This window comes from Vigna umbellata, chromosome 10, assembly GCF_029865625.1.
Source record: "Vigna umbellata cultivar VRB3 chromosome 10, Vumbellata_1.0, whole genome shotgun sequence".
NCBI lineage: Eukaryota > Viridiplantae > Streptophyta > Magnoliopsida > Fabales > Fabaceae > Vigna > Vigna umbellata.
Window position 1 is genome coordinate 19,449,384 of NC_142174.1, and position 24,980 is coordinate 19,474,363.

Genomic DNA, 24,980 nt, shown 5'->3' on the forward strand with positions numbered 1-24,980 from the left:
TGAAGACGCTCGTTCTCAAACCGAACTCTTCCCAAATGAAAGAATTCTACTCTAAGTCTTTTTCAGGGAAACCGAACGGTATAAGACCGTACGATGACGAACGTAATTTATCATAGGAAGAATTATCATATCCAGATTTTTCCAACTATCTTAACTTTAACATTTTCATACGATTCATACTTTATAACTTCACATCCAATATTAATTTACAGACTTTATAGAGTTCATCACATTAATAACTCATACATTACAGTAATCATCCATCTTTCAATCCATACGCATCAAACCAACATGCAGTTCAACCAAATCAGAAATCATATTCATCCAGTACAACAAGGTTCGTTCATGCATATCCAAATTAGCACATATACATATATTTCATACAGACAACCCATATCATGCTTTCATATAATCATACAAGTATAAATTAAATATATATATAAGCTTCCCTTACCTGGATAGTAGAGTACTCCCAAAAGCAAGATTTAGTTCGCCTTCTAACAACGTTCTACCCTCAGGTTTCGCTCAACAACTTTCACTTAATCTAAAATACCAGAAATCAGAAACAACTCAGACCTATAACCCATGCATGCAACCAAACTAGGGTTCGCATGAAACCAAATGGACGAACGGTTAGCGACTAGAACTTACCAGTTCCGATCCCAATTCTGTTCGGTCCAGAATGACGTTCACGTCTCCAGGAACGTTTCTACGGTTCTGAAACGTGATCGGAGAAGAAGCGTGAGAATTACAGTAGAGAGATGTTGGGAGTTCTAGAGAGAAGGTGGAGAAAATGGAGGCCGGAGTTTCGTGAGGAAGAAGGTGAAAGCAGAGAGTGGAAAGAGGGTTTTCAGAGAAATCATTTTTCTTCCCCACGTCAACCGAACGTGCACTCCCATACTGACACCTGTTTTCTATTACAGATTTTCGAAGGTTCCAAATGGACACTTGGCAGACGTGTGTCAGGGTGTATGGGTGCGTTTTTAATGAGACTAAATGTGTGTCGTGGTGCATTAATGAAAGCAGCCTAGTAACTCAGCAATGCATTTATTGTGATTTGATAAATGATTAGCAGAATTAAATTTACGAGGCCTTACAATCCCTGTTACAGGTTTCAATGCAATATTTGATATTTTACTTTATTAAAACTATGAACCCTAAGTTTATTAGATTAAATTTCTGGTTTTCACATGGAAACAATTAACGAGAATATAAGATAACATTTAATCCTTTTACATACAACCAATACTATACATTTGTAGAGACTTATACTGTAGTGAAGCTTGGTTTAATCGTATCATAAACATAGGTAAATGAACAACATATTTGTTCATAAATAATAATGTAAGAGTAAACTATATCCCTCGTGCAAATACTATCATAATATGATGTGTTTTAATATTAATATTAACGTTTTAGACACACATTATAATTCTTCACAAATGGAAACACCCATTTGAAAATAAAATTTAAAATGCAACATTGACAGAACATATATTTAAAACTTGTTTAATTTGTATATATTAAATCACGAGGTAAACTCTGGTTCTTTTTCTAATGAATCGTCTCGGAAGAACAAAATAGTTTCAGTAGTCTTTCTTTATTTAAAATGACATTTGAAAACAGATAGAGAAATAAAATCAGGGTTATGATTGATTAAATTACAGAGTACCAAATTTTCTGTTTAAATGTTGATCTACAGGATACGGTTTCTACTCTAATTTCGATTTTATCAACTGTTTTTAATGATAGAAACAATCAAGACCCTTTGGCACTTTTCATAAAGATTTCATTTTTTCATTTTGATGCCCTAGAAACTCAGTTTGTAATTGAATAACTTCTTTCTCCTCAACTGTGTCATAATTTAATAACTAAAACAAAAATTGTCAAGGGGACAGCAGCACCAGTTATCAATCCTCATCTTCATTACTGTCAATGAGAACAAGATTTTTCTTGGTTTTTGACCTCTTTGCTGCTCTACCATCAGTTTCTTGTTTATCAGCCGGCTCGGAATCCGAATACTTTTTAATTTGCTTAAGTATTCTACTTCCGTACTTTTCTGTCTTCAATTTTCCAATTACCTTCTCCAACTGCACACACAAACAGAAATCATAACTCTGGTCTGGATAACATCAACAACTATTACATACGGTGTGGATGAGCACTGATAGAATAATAGAATGGAGTGAAATCGAAGTGAATGAAATTGAGTTACATTATTTGGATTGTTAAAAATATAATGAAATGGAGAGGAACTTGATGTCATTCATACACTTTCCTGTTTCTTCTCTATGCTTCAGAGGGGGTAGAGGATGGAAGCATCAATTCTTTCCTTTCAATTACAAAAATATCTAAATGATGAAATAGTATATTTGTTTCATATTTTTCTATTATTACACCTTTTTTCTATTCCCCGTTTCATTTTAATCCACTCAACACTACATATCCAAACATACTTAAAACTTGCCTGTTCCAGTGAATTTGGTTTTTGAGAACTTAATAAGCGGATTTGTTCCATGGATAAGACTGAATGTGGGAGTATTCCTCCAGCATAGGACAGCTCTTTTCTCAGCTCATCAAGCTTTAGCTCCAAACCAGAGGACCCAAGGCAGCGACGCTTCACTGATCTTACACCAGCATTCTGTTCAGTGTAAATCTCAAGTGTCACAGTTTTCTTCCCTGCCCATAAAACAATGACAGTGGGGGCGGAGTTAAGTACATCTAGACACCGTGCAACAAATAGTGCCAACAAATAAAACATGGAAAATCTGATATTTTCAACTCTATGGGGTAATAGCACCATGGGCAGCTTAAATAATAACAAAATAGATTACAAGTAGGTAATCAACATGTGACGATGACACTTGGCAAATCAAATTCAGACACACACCAGCACTTTAGATTAAGAATCAGAAATTGTTCAGTGCTGCGATGCAAATTGGTGCAAGCTTGGCCATAAGTCAGAAAAATCAACCGACTTCGTTGAAAGAAACAGGCTATCATTAATGAATTTCAGGGTTGAATAAAAGAAATAACATGGCACAGATGTAATAAAAGACATTAATAGGATTTTCAGTGATATATTGGATTTATCATAGATTAGCATCTTTGATAGGAAATCATAAGTACCTTGTAGTATTTGCTTGGCCAATGGCCCCACGGCAATGTAGGCATTTGTGGCATAAGCTGTATGCTGAAATTCTTCTTTCTACATCAAGAAAAGGTTTGTTCTAAATCACCCGCTATTCTTCTGATAGATCAAATATGAAAGCTCGGAACTTCAAAATTAGAACTGACAGTTAATGCAATCCAAAGTAAAATAACTATGGACTACATCCCCTTAATTTTTCTTCACAGTTTTTTTTTTCCTTTTTAAGTAACGGTTAGCATAATCGTGATAATGTGTATTAGAAGTGGACTTTAAGTCTAACTCAACCCCACAAAACCGGTTTGTAAGGTGAGGTTTGCATCTCCCTTATATATTATAAATTGGCCTTATCTCTAGTCAATGTGAGACTTCCAATACACCCCCTTCACGCCGAATATAGACATCTCGTGCGTCATAGTAGAAATTAATGGGTGGTTCGATAGCGGCCCGACAACGGGTGGAAACAAAAATGTCCACTTAGAACTCGTTAGGATAGGCTCTAACCATGACTCTGATATCATATTAGAAGTGGACTTTAAGCCTAACTCAACCCAAAAAACCGGCTTGTAAGGTGAGATTTGCACTTCACTTATATATTATAAATTGGTCTTATTTCTAGTCGATGTGAGACTTCCAACACTGTGATTGCGAAACTGGTTCCATGTCTGTAGATGTTAACGAAAAGCAGAAACTCTTCGTTCACTGAGGCAATTCTAAAGAATTTTTAATTGTCTTTGACTTGAATGGATTATGTTACCAATAAGGAGTATTGGTAAATCTTGAAGAAAATTATTTTGATGATGCTGCAACAAGTTTTAGTTGAAGAAGATATTAGAATTATTTAAAAGCAATTTGTAGAAATTAAATATAGTAGGAAAGTCTTGTAAACTTTGTAAAACTTGCATTTTTAACTGCCATAATCGATTATGGAATGGCAATAATCGATTATCACAAAGTCATCCAGGAATAATCGATTATCACCTCGTATAATCGATTATCACATTTTTGAAAACCTGTAACGGACTTGAATAATCGATTATTCGTGGCAGTTGAGACTTAACCTTAGATATTCAGAACAGCTAGCTATATATTGGGTTTCTGTGAAGATCAATAGAGAACTTGTTGAACAGAAGCTCTTGCAGAATACTGTTTGTCAGAGGAAGTTCTCAGAAGCTATAGTTCAAGTTCCCTTGCTTGGTCTCGTGAACAGGAGGGCTCGCATTTCGTGTGTCGATAGTCGGAGCAAGCTCTCTTCGAGTTAGCAAGGTGCTCTGCCTGGTCTCATGAATAGGAGAAGCTCGCGTTTCGTTTGTCGATAGTCGGAGCGGTTCTCTTCGAGTTGGCAGAGTGTTCTTCTTCCGGTTCGTTCGTCGAAGGAAGGTTTATTTATCTGTTTTATTCACTATTTGTTGTAATCTGTGAAACATCTTTTTAGTGGAACTGTTAATCACTTTTTATAGTGATTAACGACTGGACGTAGATTCTGTTGAATCGAACCAGTATAAAAATTACTTGTGTGATTTTCTATTCCCTACACTCTTTATCTTTTACGCATATCAACTGTTCGATAAATTTTCTGAAAGAAAATTGATTTTCTAAAAACGGACCAATTTATTTTAAAAGGTGACCGAACACGCTTTCTGCTACTCTAGTTTTATTCCGTTGTGTTACACTCTGTCTGGTACAAGTCAACAATTGGTATTAGAGCTTGCTTTGATAGTTTTTCAAAATTTGCGAAAATGGCCGGTCACAACCAACACCTTATATATGCCGAGGGTGCTTCTATTAACAGACCACCACTTTTTACTGGTGATAACTAGCATTCTGGAAAGTCATAATGGAAATTTTTATGGGGTCTGTTGACAAAGGCATCTGGGAAGCTGTACAAAATGGTCCTTATATTCCTAAAAACAGAGTTGAAGGTGTAGAAGTAGAAAAACCATTTTTTGAGTGGACTAATGAAGAAAATAGACGAGCTTAGTTTGATATTAAAGCTCGTAATATTATTTCATCTGCTGTTGTGCTTGATGAATTTTATAAAATTTCTGTGTGTAAGACAGCACAGGAAATGTGGGAAGTTCTCAGAGTCACACATGAAGGAATACAGGACGTGAAACGTGCAAGGAAGAACGCTCTCATTCAGGAGTATGAGATGTTCAGAATGCAACCTGGAGAAACAATTTCTGATGTCCAAAAGCGTTTCACTCACATAGTGAACCACTTGACAGGGTTGGGTAAGACTTTTGATACTGATGAATTGAATGTAAAAATTTTGAAATCATTGGACAGGTCGTGGCAACCAAAGGTGACTGCCATCTCTGAGTCTCAAAATCTCACTCAAATGTCAATGCCAATTTTGTTTGGGAAACTCCGTGAGCATGAGCTTGAGTTGAGAAGATTGACGGCTGAAGAAGATCAAGGCAAAAGAAAGACACTAGCCTTCAAGTCCGAGATCTCCAAAGGAAAGAACTCTAAAAGGATTGAAGATATGATTCTGATGATGAGGAGAACATGAGCCTCATGATAAAGAAATTTGCCAAGTTTATGAAGGCAAAAGGTAAGGACAAATTTCGTAAAGAAAGGAGAGAAAATCAAGAATCTCCTTCAAGTGTTAAATGCTATGGATGTGGAGAAAGAGGGCACATGAAAACTGAATGTCCAAAGAACAAGAAAAGTGAAGAAAAGAAAGAAAGGAAATTCCCAAAGAAGAAGAAAGCTTACATAGCTTGGGAAGACAATGCATCTAGCTCAACAAGCTCAAGTGATTCAGATGAAGAAGCCAATATTTGTCTAATGGCTGACTCAGAAGATACTGGAAGCCAAGTAAGTGATTCCAGCTTTGAATCTAGTGAATTAGACTTGCAAAAGGCCTTCTGTGAATTGTTGATTGAATCTGAAAAACTTGATGCTGCACATAAAAAACTTAAGAAAGAGCACAATGAATTAAAATTGAATTATGAAAAGTTGCTTGATGATGAAGTTGTCTTAAGAAATAAAGTTAGTTCTTTAGAAACAAAATTATCTGATGCAAATGCTACTGTTGAACCTGTTGAATGCTTGTCTTGTAAGAATCATATGTTTGATATTGACATACTTGAAAACTTACTTGCAAAGGAAACCAAGACTAATTCACATGCTAAGACAAACCTTAAGAGAAGCAATGTTGAAAATAGAAATATGCATCAAATAAATAAGTCCAAAGTAAGAAGAACTCGTAGAGTTTGGGTTGAAAAAGGGACTTTTTTAAAAACAAAGTAAGCAATGCTTGTTGTTTTTACTGTATGAAGCATGGACACACATCAAACAAATGCAACATTAAACATTTTGGTGTTCCAAATGGTAAATATGCATGGGTTAAAGTTGTAAAATGATTTATACTTGCATGAACTAACCCAAGGACCCATAATTAGATTGGGGACCTAAAACTCTTGCTAATTTGTTTTGTAGGAATCTACTAAGTCAAAGAAGTCATTGTGGTATCTTGACAGTGGATGTTCAAGACACATGACCGGTGACAAGAAAAGATTCATCTCTTTTGAGAAGAAAAAGCAAGGATTTGTGACTTATGGGGATAACAACAAAGGTAGAATCAAGGGTACCGGAGACATTGGAGGAGGAAATACATTAACTATAAGAGATGTGCTATATGTTGAAGGCCTCAAGCATAACCTCTTAAGCATAAGTCAATTATGCGACAAAGGTCTCAAGGTAACTTTTGAAAGTGATAAATGCACTGTTTACTTTAAAGATTCTGCTGATATTGCTTTGCAAGGTGTTAGGCATAACAATATTTATTTGATTGATATTGAAAGTGCATCTAATCATAGTATAACATGCTTAGTTGCTAAAGAAGAAAATCCTTGGCTATGGCATAAAAGAGCTGCACATATTCATATGCAACATTTAAATAAATTGATTTCAAAAGATCTTGTGATTGGTTTGCCTAAACTGAAATTTGAGAAAGACAAATTATGCACTGCATGTCAAAAAGGTAAACAAACCAAATCTTCATTTTCATCCAAAAGCATGATTTCAACATCAAAACCTTTAGAACTTTTGCATATGGACTTATTTGGTCCATCTAGAATTAAAAGTTTTGGTGGAAATTACTATGCTCTTGTAATTGTTGATGATTACACAAGATTCACTTGGACTTCTTTTTAACTTGAAAAGTGAAGCTTTCAAAGCTTTAAAATTTTTGCTAAACGTATTCAAAATGAAAAAGATTTGAAAATCAAAACTTTGAGAAGTGATCATGGTGGAGAATTTGAAAATGATCATTTGATAAATTTTGTGAAGAATATGGCATAGCACATAACTTTTCTGCACCTAGAACTCCCCAACAAAATGGTGTTGTTGAAAGGAAAAATAGATCATTAGAAGAATTAGCTAGAACCCTTATGAATGAATCTAATGTGCCAAAATATTTTTGGGCTGATGCAGTTAGTACTGCTTGTTATGTGTTAAACAGGATGCTTATTAGGCCAATTCTGAAATTAACTCCATATGAACTGTTGAATGGTAGAAAACCAAATGTATCTCACTTGAAAATATTTGGGTGCAAATGCTTTGTCTTGAATAATGGAAAAGATAATCTAGGAAATTTGATGCAAAATCTGATGAAGCAATTTTCCTAGGATATTCTTTGACAGTAAAGCATATAGAGTATTTAATAGAAGAACTTTGAAATTGAAGAATCAATGCATGTTGTCTTTGATGAGATTGTGGACCTTGAGGAAAACCCTCTTGAGTCAAAAAGACCTATTGCAGGTGATGAGAATTATTTGAAGGAAGCTCTTGAAGAGATGTATCTAAATGAGAACTATCCTCCAGAACTTCAAGAAACACCTCAAGCTGTTGATTCTAAAAGCTATCAACAACCAAGAGGACTCTCCTTGGACAACATCATTGGAGACATTTCAAAAGGAGTAACTACTAGACATAATTTTAATAATTTTTGTCTAACTGTAGCTTTTGTGTCTCAGATAGAACCTAAGAATATAAAGGAAGCTCTTCAAGATGATAAGTGGTGCGTTGCTATGCAAGAAGAGCTAAACCAATTTGAAAGGAATGAAGTCTGGGAACTTATTCCAAAGCAAGATAATTATCAAGTCATAGGAACCAAATGGGTATTCAGGAACAAGCTTGATGAGGATGGAAACATCACAAAGAACAAAGCAAGGCTAGTTGCAAAGGGCTACTGTCAAGAGGAAGGTATAGACTATGATGAAACATATGCACCAGTGGCCAGGTTAGAAGCAATTAGATTGTTGCTTGCATATGCATCTTTGATGAAATTTAAATTGTATCAAATGGATGTGAAAAGTGTGTTTTTAAATGGTTTCATAAAAGAAGAGGTATATGTTAGTCAATCTCCCTGGTTTTGAGGATTTCAAATTTCCTGATCATGTTTATAAGTTGAAAAGGCCTTGTATGGTCTTAAACAGGCACCTAGGTCTTGGTATGAAAGACTTAGTACCTTCTTACTTAATAATGATTTTTCTAGAGGTAAGGTTGATTCAACCTTATTTATAAAGAAAGTAGGAAAATACATCTTGATTGTACAAGTTTATGTAGATGATATTATCTTTGGGTCAACTGATGACTCCTTATGTGAAGAATTTGCAAAAATAATGCAAGGTGAGTTTGAGATGTCTATGATGGGTGAGTTGAATTTCTTTTTAGGACTACAGATAAAACAGATGAATGGAGGTACTCTTATTTCCCAAACAAAATATTGTAGAGAAATTCTTAAGAAATTTGGTATGGATACGTGTAAAGAAGCTAGTACACCTATGGGTACTTCATGCTATTTAGATAAGGATGAATCTGGAAAAGGAGTAAATGAAACTATGTTTAGAGGCATGATAGGATCTTTATTGTACTTAACTGCTAGTAGACCAGATATTATGCAAAGTGTATGTGTGTGTTAGGTACCAAGCAAATCCTAAAGAATCTCATTTGACTGCTGTCAAGAGAATCTTAAAATACCTTAAGGGAACCACTTCTTTTGGACTTTGGTATCCATCTGATGCTTCACTTAGTTTAATAGGTTATTCTGATGCAGACTATGGTGGTTGTAAAATTGATAGGAAAAGTACTAGTGGTACTTGTCATTTTCTGGGTTGTTCTTTGGTATCCTGGAATTTAAAGAAACAAGCATGTGTAGCCTTGTCTACCACTGAAGCTGAATATATAGCTGCTGGAAATTGTTGTGCCCAAATTTTGTGGATGAAACAGCAACTGGAAGACTTTGATATCTTCCTTGACAATATTCCTTTAAAATGTGATAATACTAGTGCTATAAATTTAACTAAGAATCCCATAATGCACTCAAGGACTAAGCACATTGAGATTAGACATCATTTCTTGAGAGACCATATTCAAAAGGGGATTGTCAAATTGAATATGTTGATACCTTACATCAATTAGCTGATATTTTCACCAAGGCGCTACCTAAGGATAGATTTTTTGAGCTTAGAAGAGAGTTAGGAGTATTAGACATGTCTTAGGATCAACGCTTATAAAAATTTTCACATTTTCGTAAAATTTACGCTTCATAATCGATTATCACAAGGCAATAATCGATTATTCAAACTTAAAACTCAAATCTGGGAACTTTTGAACGAATAATCGATGATCATCAGCCATAATCGATTATCACGCTGACAGTTTCAAAAATAAAGTCGTTGGAGCATCCCATAACGGCAATAAACGGTCATAAACGGCTAGTTTTTCCATTCTTCTTATAAATAGCCTCCTATAATCGATTATTAGACACTTCTTTGCACCCAGAAACTGCTGAAATCAAATCTTGAGCTCAAAACCTCTCCATTTTTATTCACTTTCTCAAAATCTCACTACCTCAAACTTTCTCCATGGCGGATTCAAGAAGACATCGCCGCAGAGCTGCTGGAGCATCCTCTTCCTCTCAACCACGTCCTGCAACCATTGATGGGTGGATTTCAGATCAAGGAAAACATGCGGACTATGTTAATTCTTGGCAAGAAAGAAGAATCATAGCGGTAAAGTATATTCGCCTTGATTTTTTCCGTTTCTATGGATTTCAATTTCCAACTCTTTTTGCTGTTCAAGGACTCACGAATCTGGTGGAGCAAAAAGGTTGCATTTATCCCGATCTTATAAGAGTTTTCTACTTCAACTTGAGATATCGAGATGGGATTATATCCACTAAAGTAAAGGGTGTCCGCATAATTTTAGATGATGATGTGTGGATCAACGTTGCTCAACTTACCATCTGGGATGATGCTGTAAAAGTTCATCTAGGACTTCAAGATTTCAATAGGTTGATGACTTTCCAATCCTTCTTGCGTCACCCTGAACAGTAGACTAATCGAAGGCAATTGCTTGTTGGAGGTTTCAAGGTTGAAGAAAGGATGATTCACTACTTGATTGTCTGGATACTATGTCCTAGGGCAACCAATCATGCTCAATGCTCTGAGCAGGATCTACTTCTTCTATATGGGATCCTAAATCACATACACATCGATTGGCCTGCTCTCATTGCTGACACAATGGTAAAAGCTAAGAAATCTCATTCTTATCAATTTCCCTATCCTCTTCTTATTTCTAGGATTTTGGAATACAAAGGTGTAAATGTTGAAGGAGAACTTGTCCAAGCCATTCAAGCTGTTGGCTCGGAAATTGGAGATACTACCTTTCGTCAGATGGGATTCATTACTAGAGGACGAGTTCTCATTCACAAAGATGATGACCATCCTGATGAAGATGAAGATGATGACATCGATACTCATATGGCAGAACCAGTTAGTGTTGTTGCTCCTTTTGATGCTGGTCCATCTACCATGCCCTCATCCTCCTCACTCTCCATGGAAGAACATTTTGCTAGATTATCTAAGCAATTAGAGCATATGAGTCTAGCACAAAGAACACATTTTGAGGAGATTTATGAGTGGCAACAATCTATTGATGAGTACATGGTTGATCAATTTCTTGATCTTGATGTTCGCCTATCTAACATCGAGAATCATCTCAACCTTCAACCTCCAGAAAGATCTCTTAGTCCTGAGTTTTTGATATAGGTTCTATGTTAGCATGTTTTGTTGTTTGCTTGCTATTTCATCTATGTTATAATTCTGTCTTTTATGTTTCTTCTTGTAATGTAATCTTTCTTTTCATAAATAAAATGATTTCTTGATTATATGCATCCTTTGTTTAATTGAGGGGGAGATCGTATTTAGGGGGAGCTTTTTACATCAAATCTTTTTGCTTATGATCAAAAAGGGGGAGAAGAATAATATAAGGGGATAAGTATACATTAATACAGGTATTGCTAACTCTGTTGTTGTTTGTTAGCTTGTATGTTTTGCAGGTAAGCCAAAATTGCTTTTAAAATTGAATTTTTTTGATTATCATGAAAAAGGGGGAGATTGTTACCACTAAGGAGTATTGGTAAATCTTGAAGAAAATTGTTTTGATGATGCTGCAACAAGTTTTAGTTGAAGAAGATATTAGAATTATTTAAAAGCAATTTCTGGAAATTAAATATAGTAGGAAAGTCTTGTAAACTTTGTAAAACTTGCATTTTTAACTGCCATAATCGATTATGGAATGGCAATAATCGATTATCACAAAGTCATCCAGGAATAATCGATTATCACCTCATATAATCGATGATCACATTTTTTAAAACCTGTAACGGACTTGAATAATCGATTATTCGTGGCAGTTGAGACTTAACCTTAGATATTCAGAACAGCTAGCTATATATTGGGTTTCTGTGAAGATCAATAGAGAACTTGTTGAACAGAAGCTCTTGCAGAATACTGTTTGTCAGAGGAAGTTCTCAGAAGCTATAGTTCAAGTTCCCTTGCTTGGTCTCGTGAACAGGAGGGCTCGCATTTCGTGTGTCGATAGTCGGAGCAAGCTCTCTTCGAGTTAGCAAGGTGCTCTGCCTGGTCTCATGAATAGGAGAAGCTCGCGTTTCGTTTGTCGATAGTCGGAGCGGTTCTCTTCGAGTTGGCAGAGTGTTCTTCTTCCGGTTCGTTCGTCGAAGGAAGGTTTATTTATCTGTTTTATTCACTATTTGTTGTAATCTGTGAAACATCTTTTTAGTGGAACTGTTAATCACTTTTTATAGTGATTAACGACTGGACGTAGATTCTGTTGAATCGAACCAGTATAAAAATTACTCGTGTGATTTTTTATTCCCTACCCTCTTTATCTTTTACGCATATCAACTGTTCCATAAATTTTCTGAAAGAAAATTGATTTTCTAAAAACGGACCAATTTATTTTAAAAAGGTGACCGAACACGCTTTCTGCTACTCTAGTTTTATTCCGCTGTGTTACACTCTGTCTGGTACCAGTCTACAAATTGCTTTTAAATAATTCTAATATCTTCTTCAACTAAAACTTCTTGCAGCATCATCAAAACAATTTTCTTCAAGATTTATCAATACTCCTTATTGGTAACAATCTCCCCCTTTTTCATGATGATCAAAAAATTCAATTTTAAAAGCAATTTTGGCTTACCTGCAAAACATACAAGCTAACAGACAACAACAGAGTTAGCAATACCTGTATTAATGTATACTTATCCCCTTTTTTTTATTCTTCTCCCCCTTTTTGATCAGAAGCAAAAAGATTTGATGTAAAAAGCTCCCCCTAAATACGATCTCCCCCTCAATTAAACAAAGTATGCATATAATCAAGAGATCATTTTATTTATGAAAAGAAAGATTACATTACAAGAAGAAACATATAAGACAGAATTATAACATAGATGAAATAGCAAGCAAACAACAAAACATGCTAACATAGAACCTATATCTAAAACTCAGGACTAGGAGAGCTTTCTGGAGGTTGAAGGTTGAGATGATTCTCGATGTTAGATAGGCGAACATCAAGATCAAGAAATTGATCAACCATGTACTCATCAATAGATTGTTGTCACTCATAAATCTCCTCAAAATGTGTTCTTTGTGCTAGACTCATATCCTCTAATTGCTTAGATAATCTAGCAAAATGTTCTTCCATGGAGAGTGAGGAGGATGAGGGCATGGTAGATGGACCAGCATCAAAAGGAGCAGCAGCACTAACTGGTTCTGCCATATGAGTATCGATGTCATCATCTTCATCTTCATCAGGATGGTCATCATCTTTGTGAATGAGAACTCGTCCTCTAGTAATGAATCACATCTGACGAAAGGTAGTATCTCCAATTTCCGAGCCAACAGCTTGAATGGCTTGGACAAGTTCTCCTTCAACATTTACACCTTTGTATTCCAAAATCCTAGAAATAAGAAGAGCATAGGGAAATTCATAAGAATGGGATTTCTTAGCTTTTACCATTGTGTCAGCAATGAGAGCAGGCCAATCGATGTGTATGTGATTTAGGATCCCATATAGAAGAAGTAGATCCTGCTCAGAGCATTGAGCATGATTGGTTGCTCTAGGACATAGTATCCAGACAATCAAGTAGTGAATCATCCTTTCTTCAACCTTGAAACCTCCAACAAGCAATTGCCTTCGATTAGTCTGCTGTTCAGGGTGACGCAAGAAGGATTGGAAAGTCATCAACCTATTGAAATCTTGAAGTCCTAGATGAACTTTTACAGCATCATCCCAGATGGTAAGTTGAGCAACGTTGGTCCACACATCATCTAAAATTATGCGGACACCCTTTACTTTAGTGGATATAATCCCATCTCGATATCTCAAGTTGAAGTAGAAAACTCTTATAAGATCGGGATAAATGCAACCTTTTTGCTCCACCAGATTCGTGAGTCCTTGAACAGCAAAAAGAGTTGGAAATTGAAATCCATAGAAACGGAAAAAATCAAGGCGAATATACTTTACCGCCATGATTCTTCTTTCTTGCCAAGAATTAACATAGTCCGCATGTGGAGAGGAAGAGGATGCTCCAGCAGCTCTGCGGCGATGTCTTCTTGAATCCGCCATGGAGAAAGTTTGAGGTAGTGAGATTTTGAGAAAGTGAATAAAAATGGAGAGGTTTTGAGCTCAAGATCTGCACCTCACTTATATATTATAAATTGGTATTATCTCTAGTCGCTGTGGGACTTCCAACACTGTGATTGCGAAACTGGTTCCATGTCTGTAGATGTTAACGAAAAGCAGAAACTCTTTGTTCACTGAGGCAATTCTAAAGAATTTTTAATTGTCTTTGACTTGAATGGATTCATCCGGGTCACAGTTGAGTGTTTGAGGACTGAGATAAATCCATTCTTCAAATAAATCGCACTTTATCTAAGGAACTAATTGAAATGAAGATTACTCTAGCTGTTTAGCGCGAATCATGGAAAAATATGTGCAGTTTCACTGCAGAACAGAAAGTTAAGACTGGTGCTTTTCAAATGTTGCAAAGAAAGTGGGATTGATTTTGTCTCGTATAGACAATAAGTTTATCACCCACAACGACTTCCACAGCTCGGTTCTGTTGGTACCGTAACAGAACAACAAACTAACAAATGGACGAGGACAACGATCAAACATTTTAGCGAAACAAAAGGACGTTGATATATATCATACATTTTAGCCTCAAAAGTAGATGAAAAGATAAATCACAAAACTCAATCAGAGTCATCATATATGTTAATATTCTACATAGTGTTTGCTCTTCCATTTTTACTCCTAAATGTAATGAGGTTGTCTTGCCTTGTCTACAATATGCATAGCTAATTTTAAGTGCAAGTTTATAACTTTCAGTGATGAAGGAACAACGAATTACCAAAAACCGCCCCAATAAAAGGTGTAAGATGAGCTGCTCAATTTCCTCTCGCTTCAATTCAGAACCTGGACAATTAATATCACAGGATATAAGATTCATTTTTGTGATAAATTACATTAGAGAAACTAATTAAGATTGGTACATGATAAATATTGCAATTTTCATGAATTATGTAAAGGAAAGGAGGAGAGTTATCTTTATTTTCAATGAAGTTTAGGAGAGCAGTTAACACACATCCATCCAGCAGCTTGGGTGTTGTGTTCTTATTTATTTATTTATTTATCTTGTCTCTACACACAACGGTTTGGTTGACTTTTGAGCCATGGGTTACTCCTCCAACCTTACTGTTAAACCATGTTAAGTGGCAAGACAAGACCAGAGGGAAGGACTGATTAGGCCCAAAGGTCTTAGTACTTCATAGCAAATAATCTAGCCAGACAAATATAAAGTATAAAAAGAGTAGAGAACAAACCAACCTAGTTCCTTCTGTTTTATTTTCATTTTATCAACTAATTGCAACATTGTTGACCTCTGATCATTTGCTTGCATATTTTGCATGAATGAAACCATCAGTTTTGCAAGATCTGTAAAGTATACCCATGTGTTGTGTAAATAAAATGGGAGGATGAGAGTAGGAAAAAGTTGAGATAGCAAAAGGAAGAAAAAAAAAAACAAAGGAAATCAATCAGTTTGATACAAAATATATGGTAAATGAAGTGTAGAAGGTAAAACTTGAACTAAAAGTCAGAGCAACGAACCAGAGACATCCACTTCTTTCACCTCTCTTGATAATGCACAGATGTCACACAGCCCTGTAACATCGAGTATATAAATAAAGCATGCAACATCAGGACAGAGAACAAAAGAAAAGTAAGTGACAAGAATGAAAGATACCATTGCACTCTTGAAGTGGCTCAGCAAAATGCCGGAAAAAGGCACTTCGTCGACATTGTCTTTTGGACTGCATTAAAGGGAATGAAAATTACAATTAGTGTTGCAAGTAAAGAGTTTTGGTGGATAAGGATGAAAAAAGAGGAAAACATTACCTTAAATAACATTCTTATGTATTGTGACACTATACAAAATAAAAACCAAATAGTTCTATTTATACTAAATAACTCCGAATCCTGATTAATTAAAGAAACTCATAACTTCCCGAAGATAAAATCCCCAAGGCTCTTAAAGAAAACCCTAAAAATAGATAACACAATTACACACTACTTTATTTGTAGATATTCTTTGAATTTAACTTTTAATAATTCAATGACTTAATGGTCATAATCATTTTCCATAATCAGACAAATGAAAAGGAGAAAGAAAGGCACTCAATCCAGCATACAGAAAGGACTAAAGCTGCACGTATATATCCACACTTTAACAACTTTGTTTCCTATATTCACACTTCAACAGATTGGCTAGGGAACCCCACCTAAACAATCAAGAAACCCCCCCTAAACAAGAAGAGGAAGGAGAAAGAAATCAATATTCTAACTTTAAAACTTCAAACAACTGAGAAGAGATCAACTACTTAATAAAACTGGATATTACAGAAGAAATTACCTGACAATATCGTACTATGTCATAGAGATTCTGCAGCCCCGTATTTTCATAGAAGACCATTGAACTCTGACAAAAATTGGTATGATATTTGCTCACATAATCCAGCAATTTATATGCAACATTTAGATTACTTCCAAACTTGAAATAGATTGATTACATGTTTATCTCATACTATATTACATGTTTTAGCTCAAAATCCAGCATGCTCTAGTTTTTTCAGAAAAAGATAAACGGACAGAAATATGCACAAATTTATAATCAAGTGTGGCAGAGTTTCACCTGCCGTGGAACATCACCAGGCCTAAAGTACAGTAGGCATTCTGAAGGAAGTCCATCTCGGCCAGCTCGTCCACTTTCCTGTAAAAGAAAAGTTACATGAAAACCATCTCTGGGCGTTCTTTAACCTGTCTACTTAAGCATTTAGGATCAATAGTCATTTGTATTAAAGCCTCTTTGCAACCCCAATTCATCTTCAATAAATTGGTGTATAGAAAAAGGCTTTGGAAGCTGTTAAGAAGTAGACTTTAAGCTTAACTCAACCACACAAAACTGGCTTGTAAGGTGAGGTTTGCACCCACTTATATATTATAAATTGGCCTTATCTCTAGTCGATGTGAGACTTCCAACACACCCCCTCACGCCGAGGTATAGACATCATCTCGAGCGTGAGACTAGACATTAATAGGTGGTCCGATAACAATCCAATAGCAGGTGGAACAACATGCCCAACAAATAACAAATATCGCTAAGATAGGCTTTAACCATAGCTCTGATACAGATGCTACGAGACAGAAACTAGAGCGAGATCGACCCGCTGTGATACTAACTTGAGAATGAAACTGTAAAATAATTCTAGAGGGCATTCAAAACTTGTCACTCCTTTTGGAAGAAAGCTCAAAGCATCTATGCCAACCAAAAGATGCAGTTAATACAGCCAAAACTACACCCGTAACCCAAGTTAATTCGCGAGGTTTTTTAAAACCACCTGTAAGATACACACGAAATACGTGTAGAATCATCATTAAGACCATCATACTTGCCGACCATCGATGAACTGATCGGATTAACCAACCAAAATTATATATTCAATATCTCTATGACACTGCAAACAAGCTTGCATCTCTTAAAATGGTAGACCATGATATGGTGTCCTTCATGGCTGAAACCCCATCTGCTGTCGAAGAACTCAGGATGTTTTTGGAAGCGGACCCATTAGAGGATATTAAAAAGAAACTAGACAAATTTTATATGATATTGGTCCTTCGTGCCTTACATCCCGATTTTGATCATCTCAGAGATCAACTTTTGACCAATCATGAGGTCCCCTCCATGGAAACATTGACCACTCGCCTTCTGCGTGTCCTGGTATCTCAAACTCAGGAAGCGCATGAACTAGTGGAACCATCTGTCATGGTTGCCACACGAGGAAGGGAGGACGTGGCACTAAAGGAGGAGGACGAGGAGGTCGGAGACATCCTCAATGCACATACTGTAAAAGGATGGGTCACATTCAAGAGAATTGCTACTCCTTACATGGTTTGCCTTCCAAAACCGCCAATATTTCGAAGACTGAAACTTCCACTTTGAAGACTAAAACTTCCACTTCTAAGTTCACCGAGGATGAATATCAAGAGTATCTAAGGTTAAAGTCTAACAGCTTAGCACAACCATCTTAATCTCCCAGTACATCAACAGCCTACATTTCTCAATCAATGGAAGGTCAAAATTCATGGGTAATTGACTCAGGTGCTTCTGATCACATTTCTGGTAATACATCTTTGTTCTCATCTATTTCCTTTGAGAAAACCTCATTTCATAAATCTTGCAAATGAATCTAAAACTTCCTCCAAAGTGTCGGTCATGTTTCCTTGTCTCCCTCCCTCGATCTCAATTTTGTCCTTTTTGTCCCTAATTATCCTTTAAATTTAATTTCCCTAAGCCAGTTGACCAAAATGTTAAATTGTTCAATAACCTTTGATCACAAATCTTTTGTTATACATGAGTGTGGTTCGGAGAGACAGATTGGAGAAAGATATGAAGTTGGCGGATTATACCATTTTGGATCTCATCCAAGGGTGTCTTGTGTTGCTGCTCCTAATGCTAAAGTGTTGCATGATCGACTTGGTCATCCTCATTTGTCCAAATTAAAAAAGATGTGTCCTGAACTTAGTGGTCTCCAGACCTTAGAATGTGAGTCATGTCAATTAGGAAAACATGTTAGATCTTTCTTTCCTGAAAGGTCTCAATCAATATGTAATTCTAGTTTTTCCATCATCCATTCTGATATATGAAGACCTAATCGTATCTCCTCTTTTGGTTTTAGATATTTTGTACTTTCATCAATGAATATTCAAGATGAACTTGGGTTTATCTTATGAAAAATCGTTCTGAATTGTTAGCTATCTTTAGCTTCTTTTTTAATGAAATCAAGAATCAATTTGGTCAAGTAATTAAAATGTTAAGAAGTGGACTTTATACCATGTTAAAAAGTAGATTTTAAGCCTAACTCAATCCCACAAAATCGGCTTGTAAGGTGAGGTTTGTACCTACCTATATATTATAAATCGGTCTTATCTCTAGTCGATGTGAGACTTCTAACAGAAGCACAGGCGTTATCGATGCTTCAAGCCCAAAAAACTTTTGCATGCAACATTATGTTTAGATAAAAACCATTCCTAGGTCTTCACCCAACAAATTAAGCTTCTAGAGAAAATAGAAAGGTTATCTAACAGAAGAAAAACTTATTAGGATTAGGGCAAAACCTGGTAGTATGTTTCCATTGATTTACTCAAGCTATGATGGATGACAAACCTGACTACATGAAAATGTCTAGCGTTAAATGTTATCAGCTCAATGAAGGTAAAGCAAATACAATGTGCACATCCACTGGGGATGTCACTAGTAAAAATACTCATAAGCAAGCTTCTCAGTGCTGCAAACTCCGTTATCCACCAATGCAAGCATCGGTTTGAAACAATTAAATGATGGAAAGAATCTTGATAAAGATATCTCTAAGACTCCAGCAGAATTCTGATCCAAAGAGGCATTAATTACAAATCATCACATCAATAATGCCCCTCAGAGAAAAAAAAAAAAACATTGATTTTGACTGTCATAAAAAGAACCCTTGTCAACAATACGTCCAGTGCAAATAAATGAAATGCAAATGCACATAACAATAACAATGAAGAAAAAAACAACTAAGCCAGTATTAGTGTCCAAATCTGCATTAAAAGCTTCGAAAATATTACAGTAGTATGACACTGAATCTGAGTCTATCCTATTTTAATAGTGAACATGAGAAAATAAACTGCATTATGTTTTCATACAGGAAACAATTGCAGTTGCAAAAAATGTTATTGATGGCATAAACACATCAATTATACAGCTGAGAAATGTTTTGCATACTAACCATCTGGTTTATTGATTCCCATACCAAAAGCTACCTGAAATGAATAAAAAATTCCAATGTAGTAAAGGCTAGAGGCAAAAAAAGCATGTGTCAACCTCTCATAGAAATAGTCTTCATGATACATACTGTGCCAACTATGACCTGCAGCTTGTTATTGCTCCACCTGTGTGATAAAAGTCTTCATTAACTAACTCATTTGCTAGTGCCATCATCATATCATTTAAAGACTATTATATATTCACATATACGAATGATGTGCAAAAACCAGGGGCGGTCTCAAAATTTATTAGATATAATAAATAGAAGAGCCATATGTTGTCTCTGAAACTCTTTCGTACTACTTAACAGGGCCAAAGACTGACAATTGAAAACCTACACTCAAATTCAGCCTACACTCAAATTCAGCCAAGGTCGTCTAAAACAAGTATTCATAAATTAGTGTACAAGACAGTGCTAACAAGTCACAGACGATACTGAAATTGAGCCAACTGTATTCATTTAGTTCCTAAAACACTGGCATCTAAGATTTTAACATTCAGTGACATATTCAACACTAACACTTAAAAGAAAAGGAGTTATCTTTGGAGAAAATTATAATTAATATGTAAAAATTACAACATTCAGATGATTACTTTACCGCATGTGAACTTTTTCCCGAGCATTTACATCCATATCTGCATGATAATAATCAGCTGAAATTCTTCTCTCCCTCAACTCCTTCGCAACCTAAAATAGTCTTGACAACAAAAGGGGTGAGTATATATTCTTCCTCACAAGGTGCGTATGACAAAGGGCACAAATATATTGACATTTGAAGAAAATAGAGTAGATGCTATATCAGAATTCTAGATCATGCTGGAGGTATTTTTGCATTAGAAGCAGAAGATAGGATGCAATGAAACAATTTTTTGGACACATTCTCCCAATTAAATGAAAGGCACACAGTTAGCAAGGGTAAGTTCCCAATTAGTTCTTGGTATTTCCATCTTGTGCTATAATTCCTTACATTTTTCATTTACTGGGGGGACTACTATACACCCTCAAAATAATTACAATTATCATAACAATTTCTGTAACTGATCCATAAAGATGCACATAAAATCCTCAACAGTTTGTGAACAAATTCTTTCAAAACCAGAATGTCCAAATAATTTGTTCAATACCTATAAGGAAAGCAGGAGAATCTTGGAATGACCATTAATAATTACACTAAATTGAAAAGCCATTTTTAATAACAAAAATTATATATTGATAATAAATATTGTCTGCCAATACAAATAATATTTTAGAATTTTATTATTGTGTATATATATTCAATAATTGCAAGACCTATAACACAAATTAGAATTGAAAATATGAAAAACAAAATCATAATGGAAAAATAATAATAATATGATACTAAAATAATAAAAAAAAAGAGGAAATAAAATTAAAATAAACTATAAAATTAAGTCATGATAACTAAATATATTTACAAAACCTCGGAAAAAAATTAAAAAAAAATTACAGAAAAAATGAAAAATGGTTAAAGATATATAGTCTCTATGTGTAGATAATTCTCACTTAGGTGACCTATGGTAAAAGCTTATTAATGCAGTCTCTATGTATAAACATTATAGATTTGTGAGAATACTTGTATTCTAGTATTCTATTATAAAAGAACGTTTTGATGTGGTCAAGTGAACGGTTCCTTGTATATCCTTATGGAAGGAAATTTCTGTAATTCTCAAACAATTTAGTACATGTGTTGTTTGATGTTTATCACCAAAATTCTAAGATTAATTATGCTGACGTTACAAAAATGCCAGGTACAACCCCAGAAAGAAGCTGAAAAGTGAAAACACGATGCCAACCCAAAGCAAATTTAAGGGTTAAGAGATACTATAAAATCGTGTGCACTGTGCTTCCTTGAGGGCAATATTTGACATTCAAAATATGTATGCCTAATTGTTGAAGATAGCCGCAATCAAGCATACCTGTTCACATTCCTTCCTAGAGAAGCAATAAACAATCCCTGATTCATTATTCGGATAAGATTCTTGAATGAACTGTGCAATTTCATCAATGACTACCTTCCCAACTGATGACTTTTCCTTTACCTGCCGTTTAAAATATGAAAGTCCATTAGACTTTACATTAAAGTGAAGAGTTTTGTTAACTTGGGAAACGGGGAATAGGGCACTCTATAGAAAGTTAAAAAATCTGTAAACAGATATTAGCTACAAATATACCATATAAAACAAATTTGGCCTATTGACTGTGCTGACAAATTTGACACATCTAGGAATATGCAACATCTCTGTCAGATCGTTTTGGACCCTCTGAGTAGCAGTTGCCTGACAAATAAAATGCCATTGATATAAACCAAAATTAAGTATGAAGCAAAACCAAGTCTAATAATTTCACTTGTAATACATAACACAAATTTAGGATAAATAAAAACTTACAGTCAAAGCCACCATAGGAACATTAGGAAACTGTGTCTTGAGAATACCGAGGCTCTTGTAGTCAGGTCGAAAGTCGTGGCCCCACTGACTACAGCAATGTGCTTCCTGCAATGCAAACCAACCCGAAATTTTATTGGCTTACAACCAATGCAGCATTGTTATATCTCAGTCATGAAAAGTTTTATCAGGGCCTTCTAAACCTCAAAACAAATACAAAAGATAAGTGACTAACAATCAAAATCCCAGATAACTGTCTTGGTCGTTGCCCAGTTGCATTTAGTCAAAAGAGGCTAATAACCAGCAAATGAAGCAATACACACACACACACACATAAGTCAAAATCCACATAAATTCATAAACAAGATGAATTTGACAAACATAATTCAAAACAAAACAAGCCTATATAGCATCTCAATATGAACTCACATCAATTGAAATTAGAGAGAGACGACCGGCATGATGACATTTTTCAAGTTTTGACATAAACCTCTTGCTTTTTGATATCTTTTCTGGGGTGACGTACAATACTTTGAGGTCCCCCTCTCCCTTCTCCAAAGCCTTGTATATGAACTTCTCATCTCCCTTATTTGTTGAAGTCAACATATACGCAGGAATGCCCAGTGCAGTCAAACCCATTACCTGAAGCAATCGCCCCACCCAGGGGAATAAAAGAGGAAGAAAACAACCTTTTAAATTTTAAAAAAATAATTAAAAATCATTGACCAAAATTCGTTCAGGATTTTAACATAATGAAATGCACCTGATCTTGAATTAAGGAAAGCAAAGGACTGACAACTAGAGCAATTCCTTCACGAAGAACAGCAGGAAGCTGGTAGCAGAGACTCTTGCCACCACCTGCAGCCATAATAACCAGAACGTCTCTTCCACTCATAATGGCGTTAATTATCTGTCATCGACACTACTACCGGTTAACAAAAATTTACCCAAACGACATAATCCTTTTGTATATATACAAAAGAAAAATATCCACAACTAATACTTTGATTGTTTGATTGTCAATATGATAGCACGGGAAAACAAAAGGAACACACTGCCCAACTTATAGAAAGCAAATAGTGTCTAAAAATTGAGAGCAACATTAATCAGAGCACTTTAAAATAAGAGTGAAACACATTTAAAGAGGAAAGGTGTTTAAGAGCTAAACTCACAATAACTTTCTTAATCGAATAACAGAGCATTACACTGTACATCGAGTGTATAGGGACATTGCTTAAAAAAATAGAGGGTTGTGTGCAATCTCAAGAAACCACGGGAATGTGAGTGTACTATACAATAAAGGAAATGGAGAATGTACGATCTCGATACTCAACTTCAGTTCAGTTCAGAACAAAACAGTGAGAAGGTGTCTTCAAAGGAACCAGAATAGGACATTTGTTTTTTTACCCCTTTCAATTATTTTTTAAAAATGTTTCATTCTTAGTTACCTCTCTTTGATTTGCACGGTAAGATGAAATGCCAAAAACATTCAACCTAACATCATCTGCTTCAGAATCCCATTCAAATGTCCCACTCCAATCTTCCACGGCGCTTGAAGCCACATTACTGGCCTCGTTTCCAGATTCCTTACACGCCTCTAAAATAGCACTCAGCTCCGATTTTCTCTCGTACAGATTCTCTTGTCTCTCAATTAACGCCCTTATTTGTTCTGCAAAGAGAAATCATACTATTTTTAAATTAAAAACGATACCAAATTCGCCTGCACCATTTGGTGAACATGATCATCAGGAAGAAGCGAAACCGTTCTGTTTGCATTATCGTGACAAGTATAGCGACAAATTTAGGCGAGTAGTTCGTGGCATTAACATTGTGATATTGAAAGGATTGGGGAAGAAGCACCTTGAACATCTTGAATCTCGACCTCGATGTTGAGAAGCTCCTCTAGAATCTCGTTGCTCTCCATCACGGAACAGTTTCAAGTGAGAGAGCAACGCAAGACAACCCTAAAAGCGACGGTCTACACCAACTGCCTCGTTTGAACTGTGATGGTTCCGTTACTTTGCAGTGCAAAATTCGCCTACGCAAGTATGTGCTGCAACGCAACTCTCAAGATTATTTTTTTTAATGAGACAAAGTATGTTTTCAGATATATTTACTTTTTGGTTTAATTATTCATATGGTCCCGAGTCGATAATGGATTTGAATTTGAGAAAATTTAAAGATGTCGTTTATTTGAGTGAATTTTGAAGTAAACTAGAGTGAATTTGGAATATTTGAGTGAATTTGGAGGTAAACGAGAATGAATTTGGAAATAATTTTTTTAATTTGTTACCTATATTAATTCTCACAAATTTTATTTCTAAATTTACTCTCATTTATCTTCAAATTCACTCAAATAAACGACAAAAAAATTTCAAATCCTCTCAAATCCACTCAAAAGAACAGACCTTAGTTTGTTTTTTCCTTCCAAAATTTTTGTGTCAGTGTAATGTTCAATTATGAAAAGGTTTAATCCTTTACTACATCCCTATTTATGTACGAATGTCTCAATTGGGTCCTCGTTTTTTAAAGTGTATCAAAATGGTCCTTAATTTTGAAAATTCATATCAATTGAGTCCTTTCCGTTAAGTTGGCTGGACGGCGTTACAAAAATTGATGAGTGGGATGCTGAGATGACGAACGAACATTCGTCCACCACCGAACGAACGCTCGTCCACCAGCGAA

The 24,980-nt window shown here is 35.5% G+C and overlaps 1 protein-coding gene across 3 annotated transcripts; it reads right to left on the bottom strand.

The window, feature by feature from the left end:
• Positions 1-1,629: 1,629 nt before the first annotated feature.
• Positions 1,630-24,373, bottom strand: RECQL2 (RECQ helicase L2). 3 transcript variants are annotated; one of them, XM_088100207.1, is made up of 20 exons: positions 24,156-24,371; positions 23,744-23,964; positions 23,059-23,205; positions 22,725-22,937; positions 22,299-22,403; positions 22,083-22,187; positions 21,828-21,950; positions 20,489-20,577; positions 19,978-20,014; positions 19,852-19,885; positions 19,202-19,254; positions 16,719-16,796; positions 16,440-16,505; positions 15,774-15,840; positions 15,638-15,691; positions 15,356-15,463; positions 14,880-14,944; positions 3,130-3,208; positions 2,468-2,679; positions 1,630-2,090 (listed from the first exon to the last, which is right to left on the bottom strand). In XM_088100207.1, the coding sequence occupies exons 1-20, from the start codon at positions 24,217-24,219 to the stop codon at positions 1,911-1,913; spliced, it is 2,100 nt and encodes a 699-aa protein (XP_087956333.1). In that variant the 5' UTR covers positions 24,220-24,371; the 3' UTR covers positions 1,630-1,910. The 3 variants fall into 3 exon arrangements, 1 of the variants encoding a protein (XP_087956333.1); XR_015782539.1 differs by lacking the exon at positions 1,630-2,090 and adding an exon at positions 5,870-6,070 and having other exon boundaries at positions 2,629-2,679; positions 24,156-24,373; XR_015782540.1 differs by lacking the exon at positions 1,630-2,090 and adding an exon at positions 5,870-6,056 and having other exon boundaries at positions 2,630-2,679; positions 24,156-24,373.
• Between the last annotated feature and the right edge of the window lie 607 nt (positions 24,374-24,980).

Bases quoted from the DNA above. Each gene is read 5' to 3' on its own strand.
- RECQL2 (XM_088100207.1), bottom strand. From the start codon at position 24,219: ATGGAGAGCAACGAGATTCTAGAGGAGCTTCTCAACATCGAGGTCGAG. The intron at 22,188-22,298 runs GTAAGTTTTTAT...TTTATTTGTCAG, and splicing joins TTCCTATGGTGGCTTTGACT to GCAACTGCTACTCAGAGGGT. The intron at 19,886-19,977 runs GTATGTATCATG...TATTCATTTCAG, and splicing joins TGCAGGTCATAGTTGGCACA to GTAGCTTTTGGTATGGGAAT.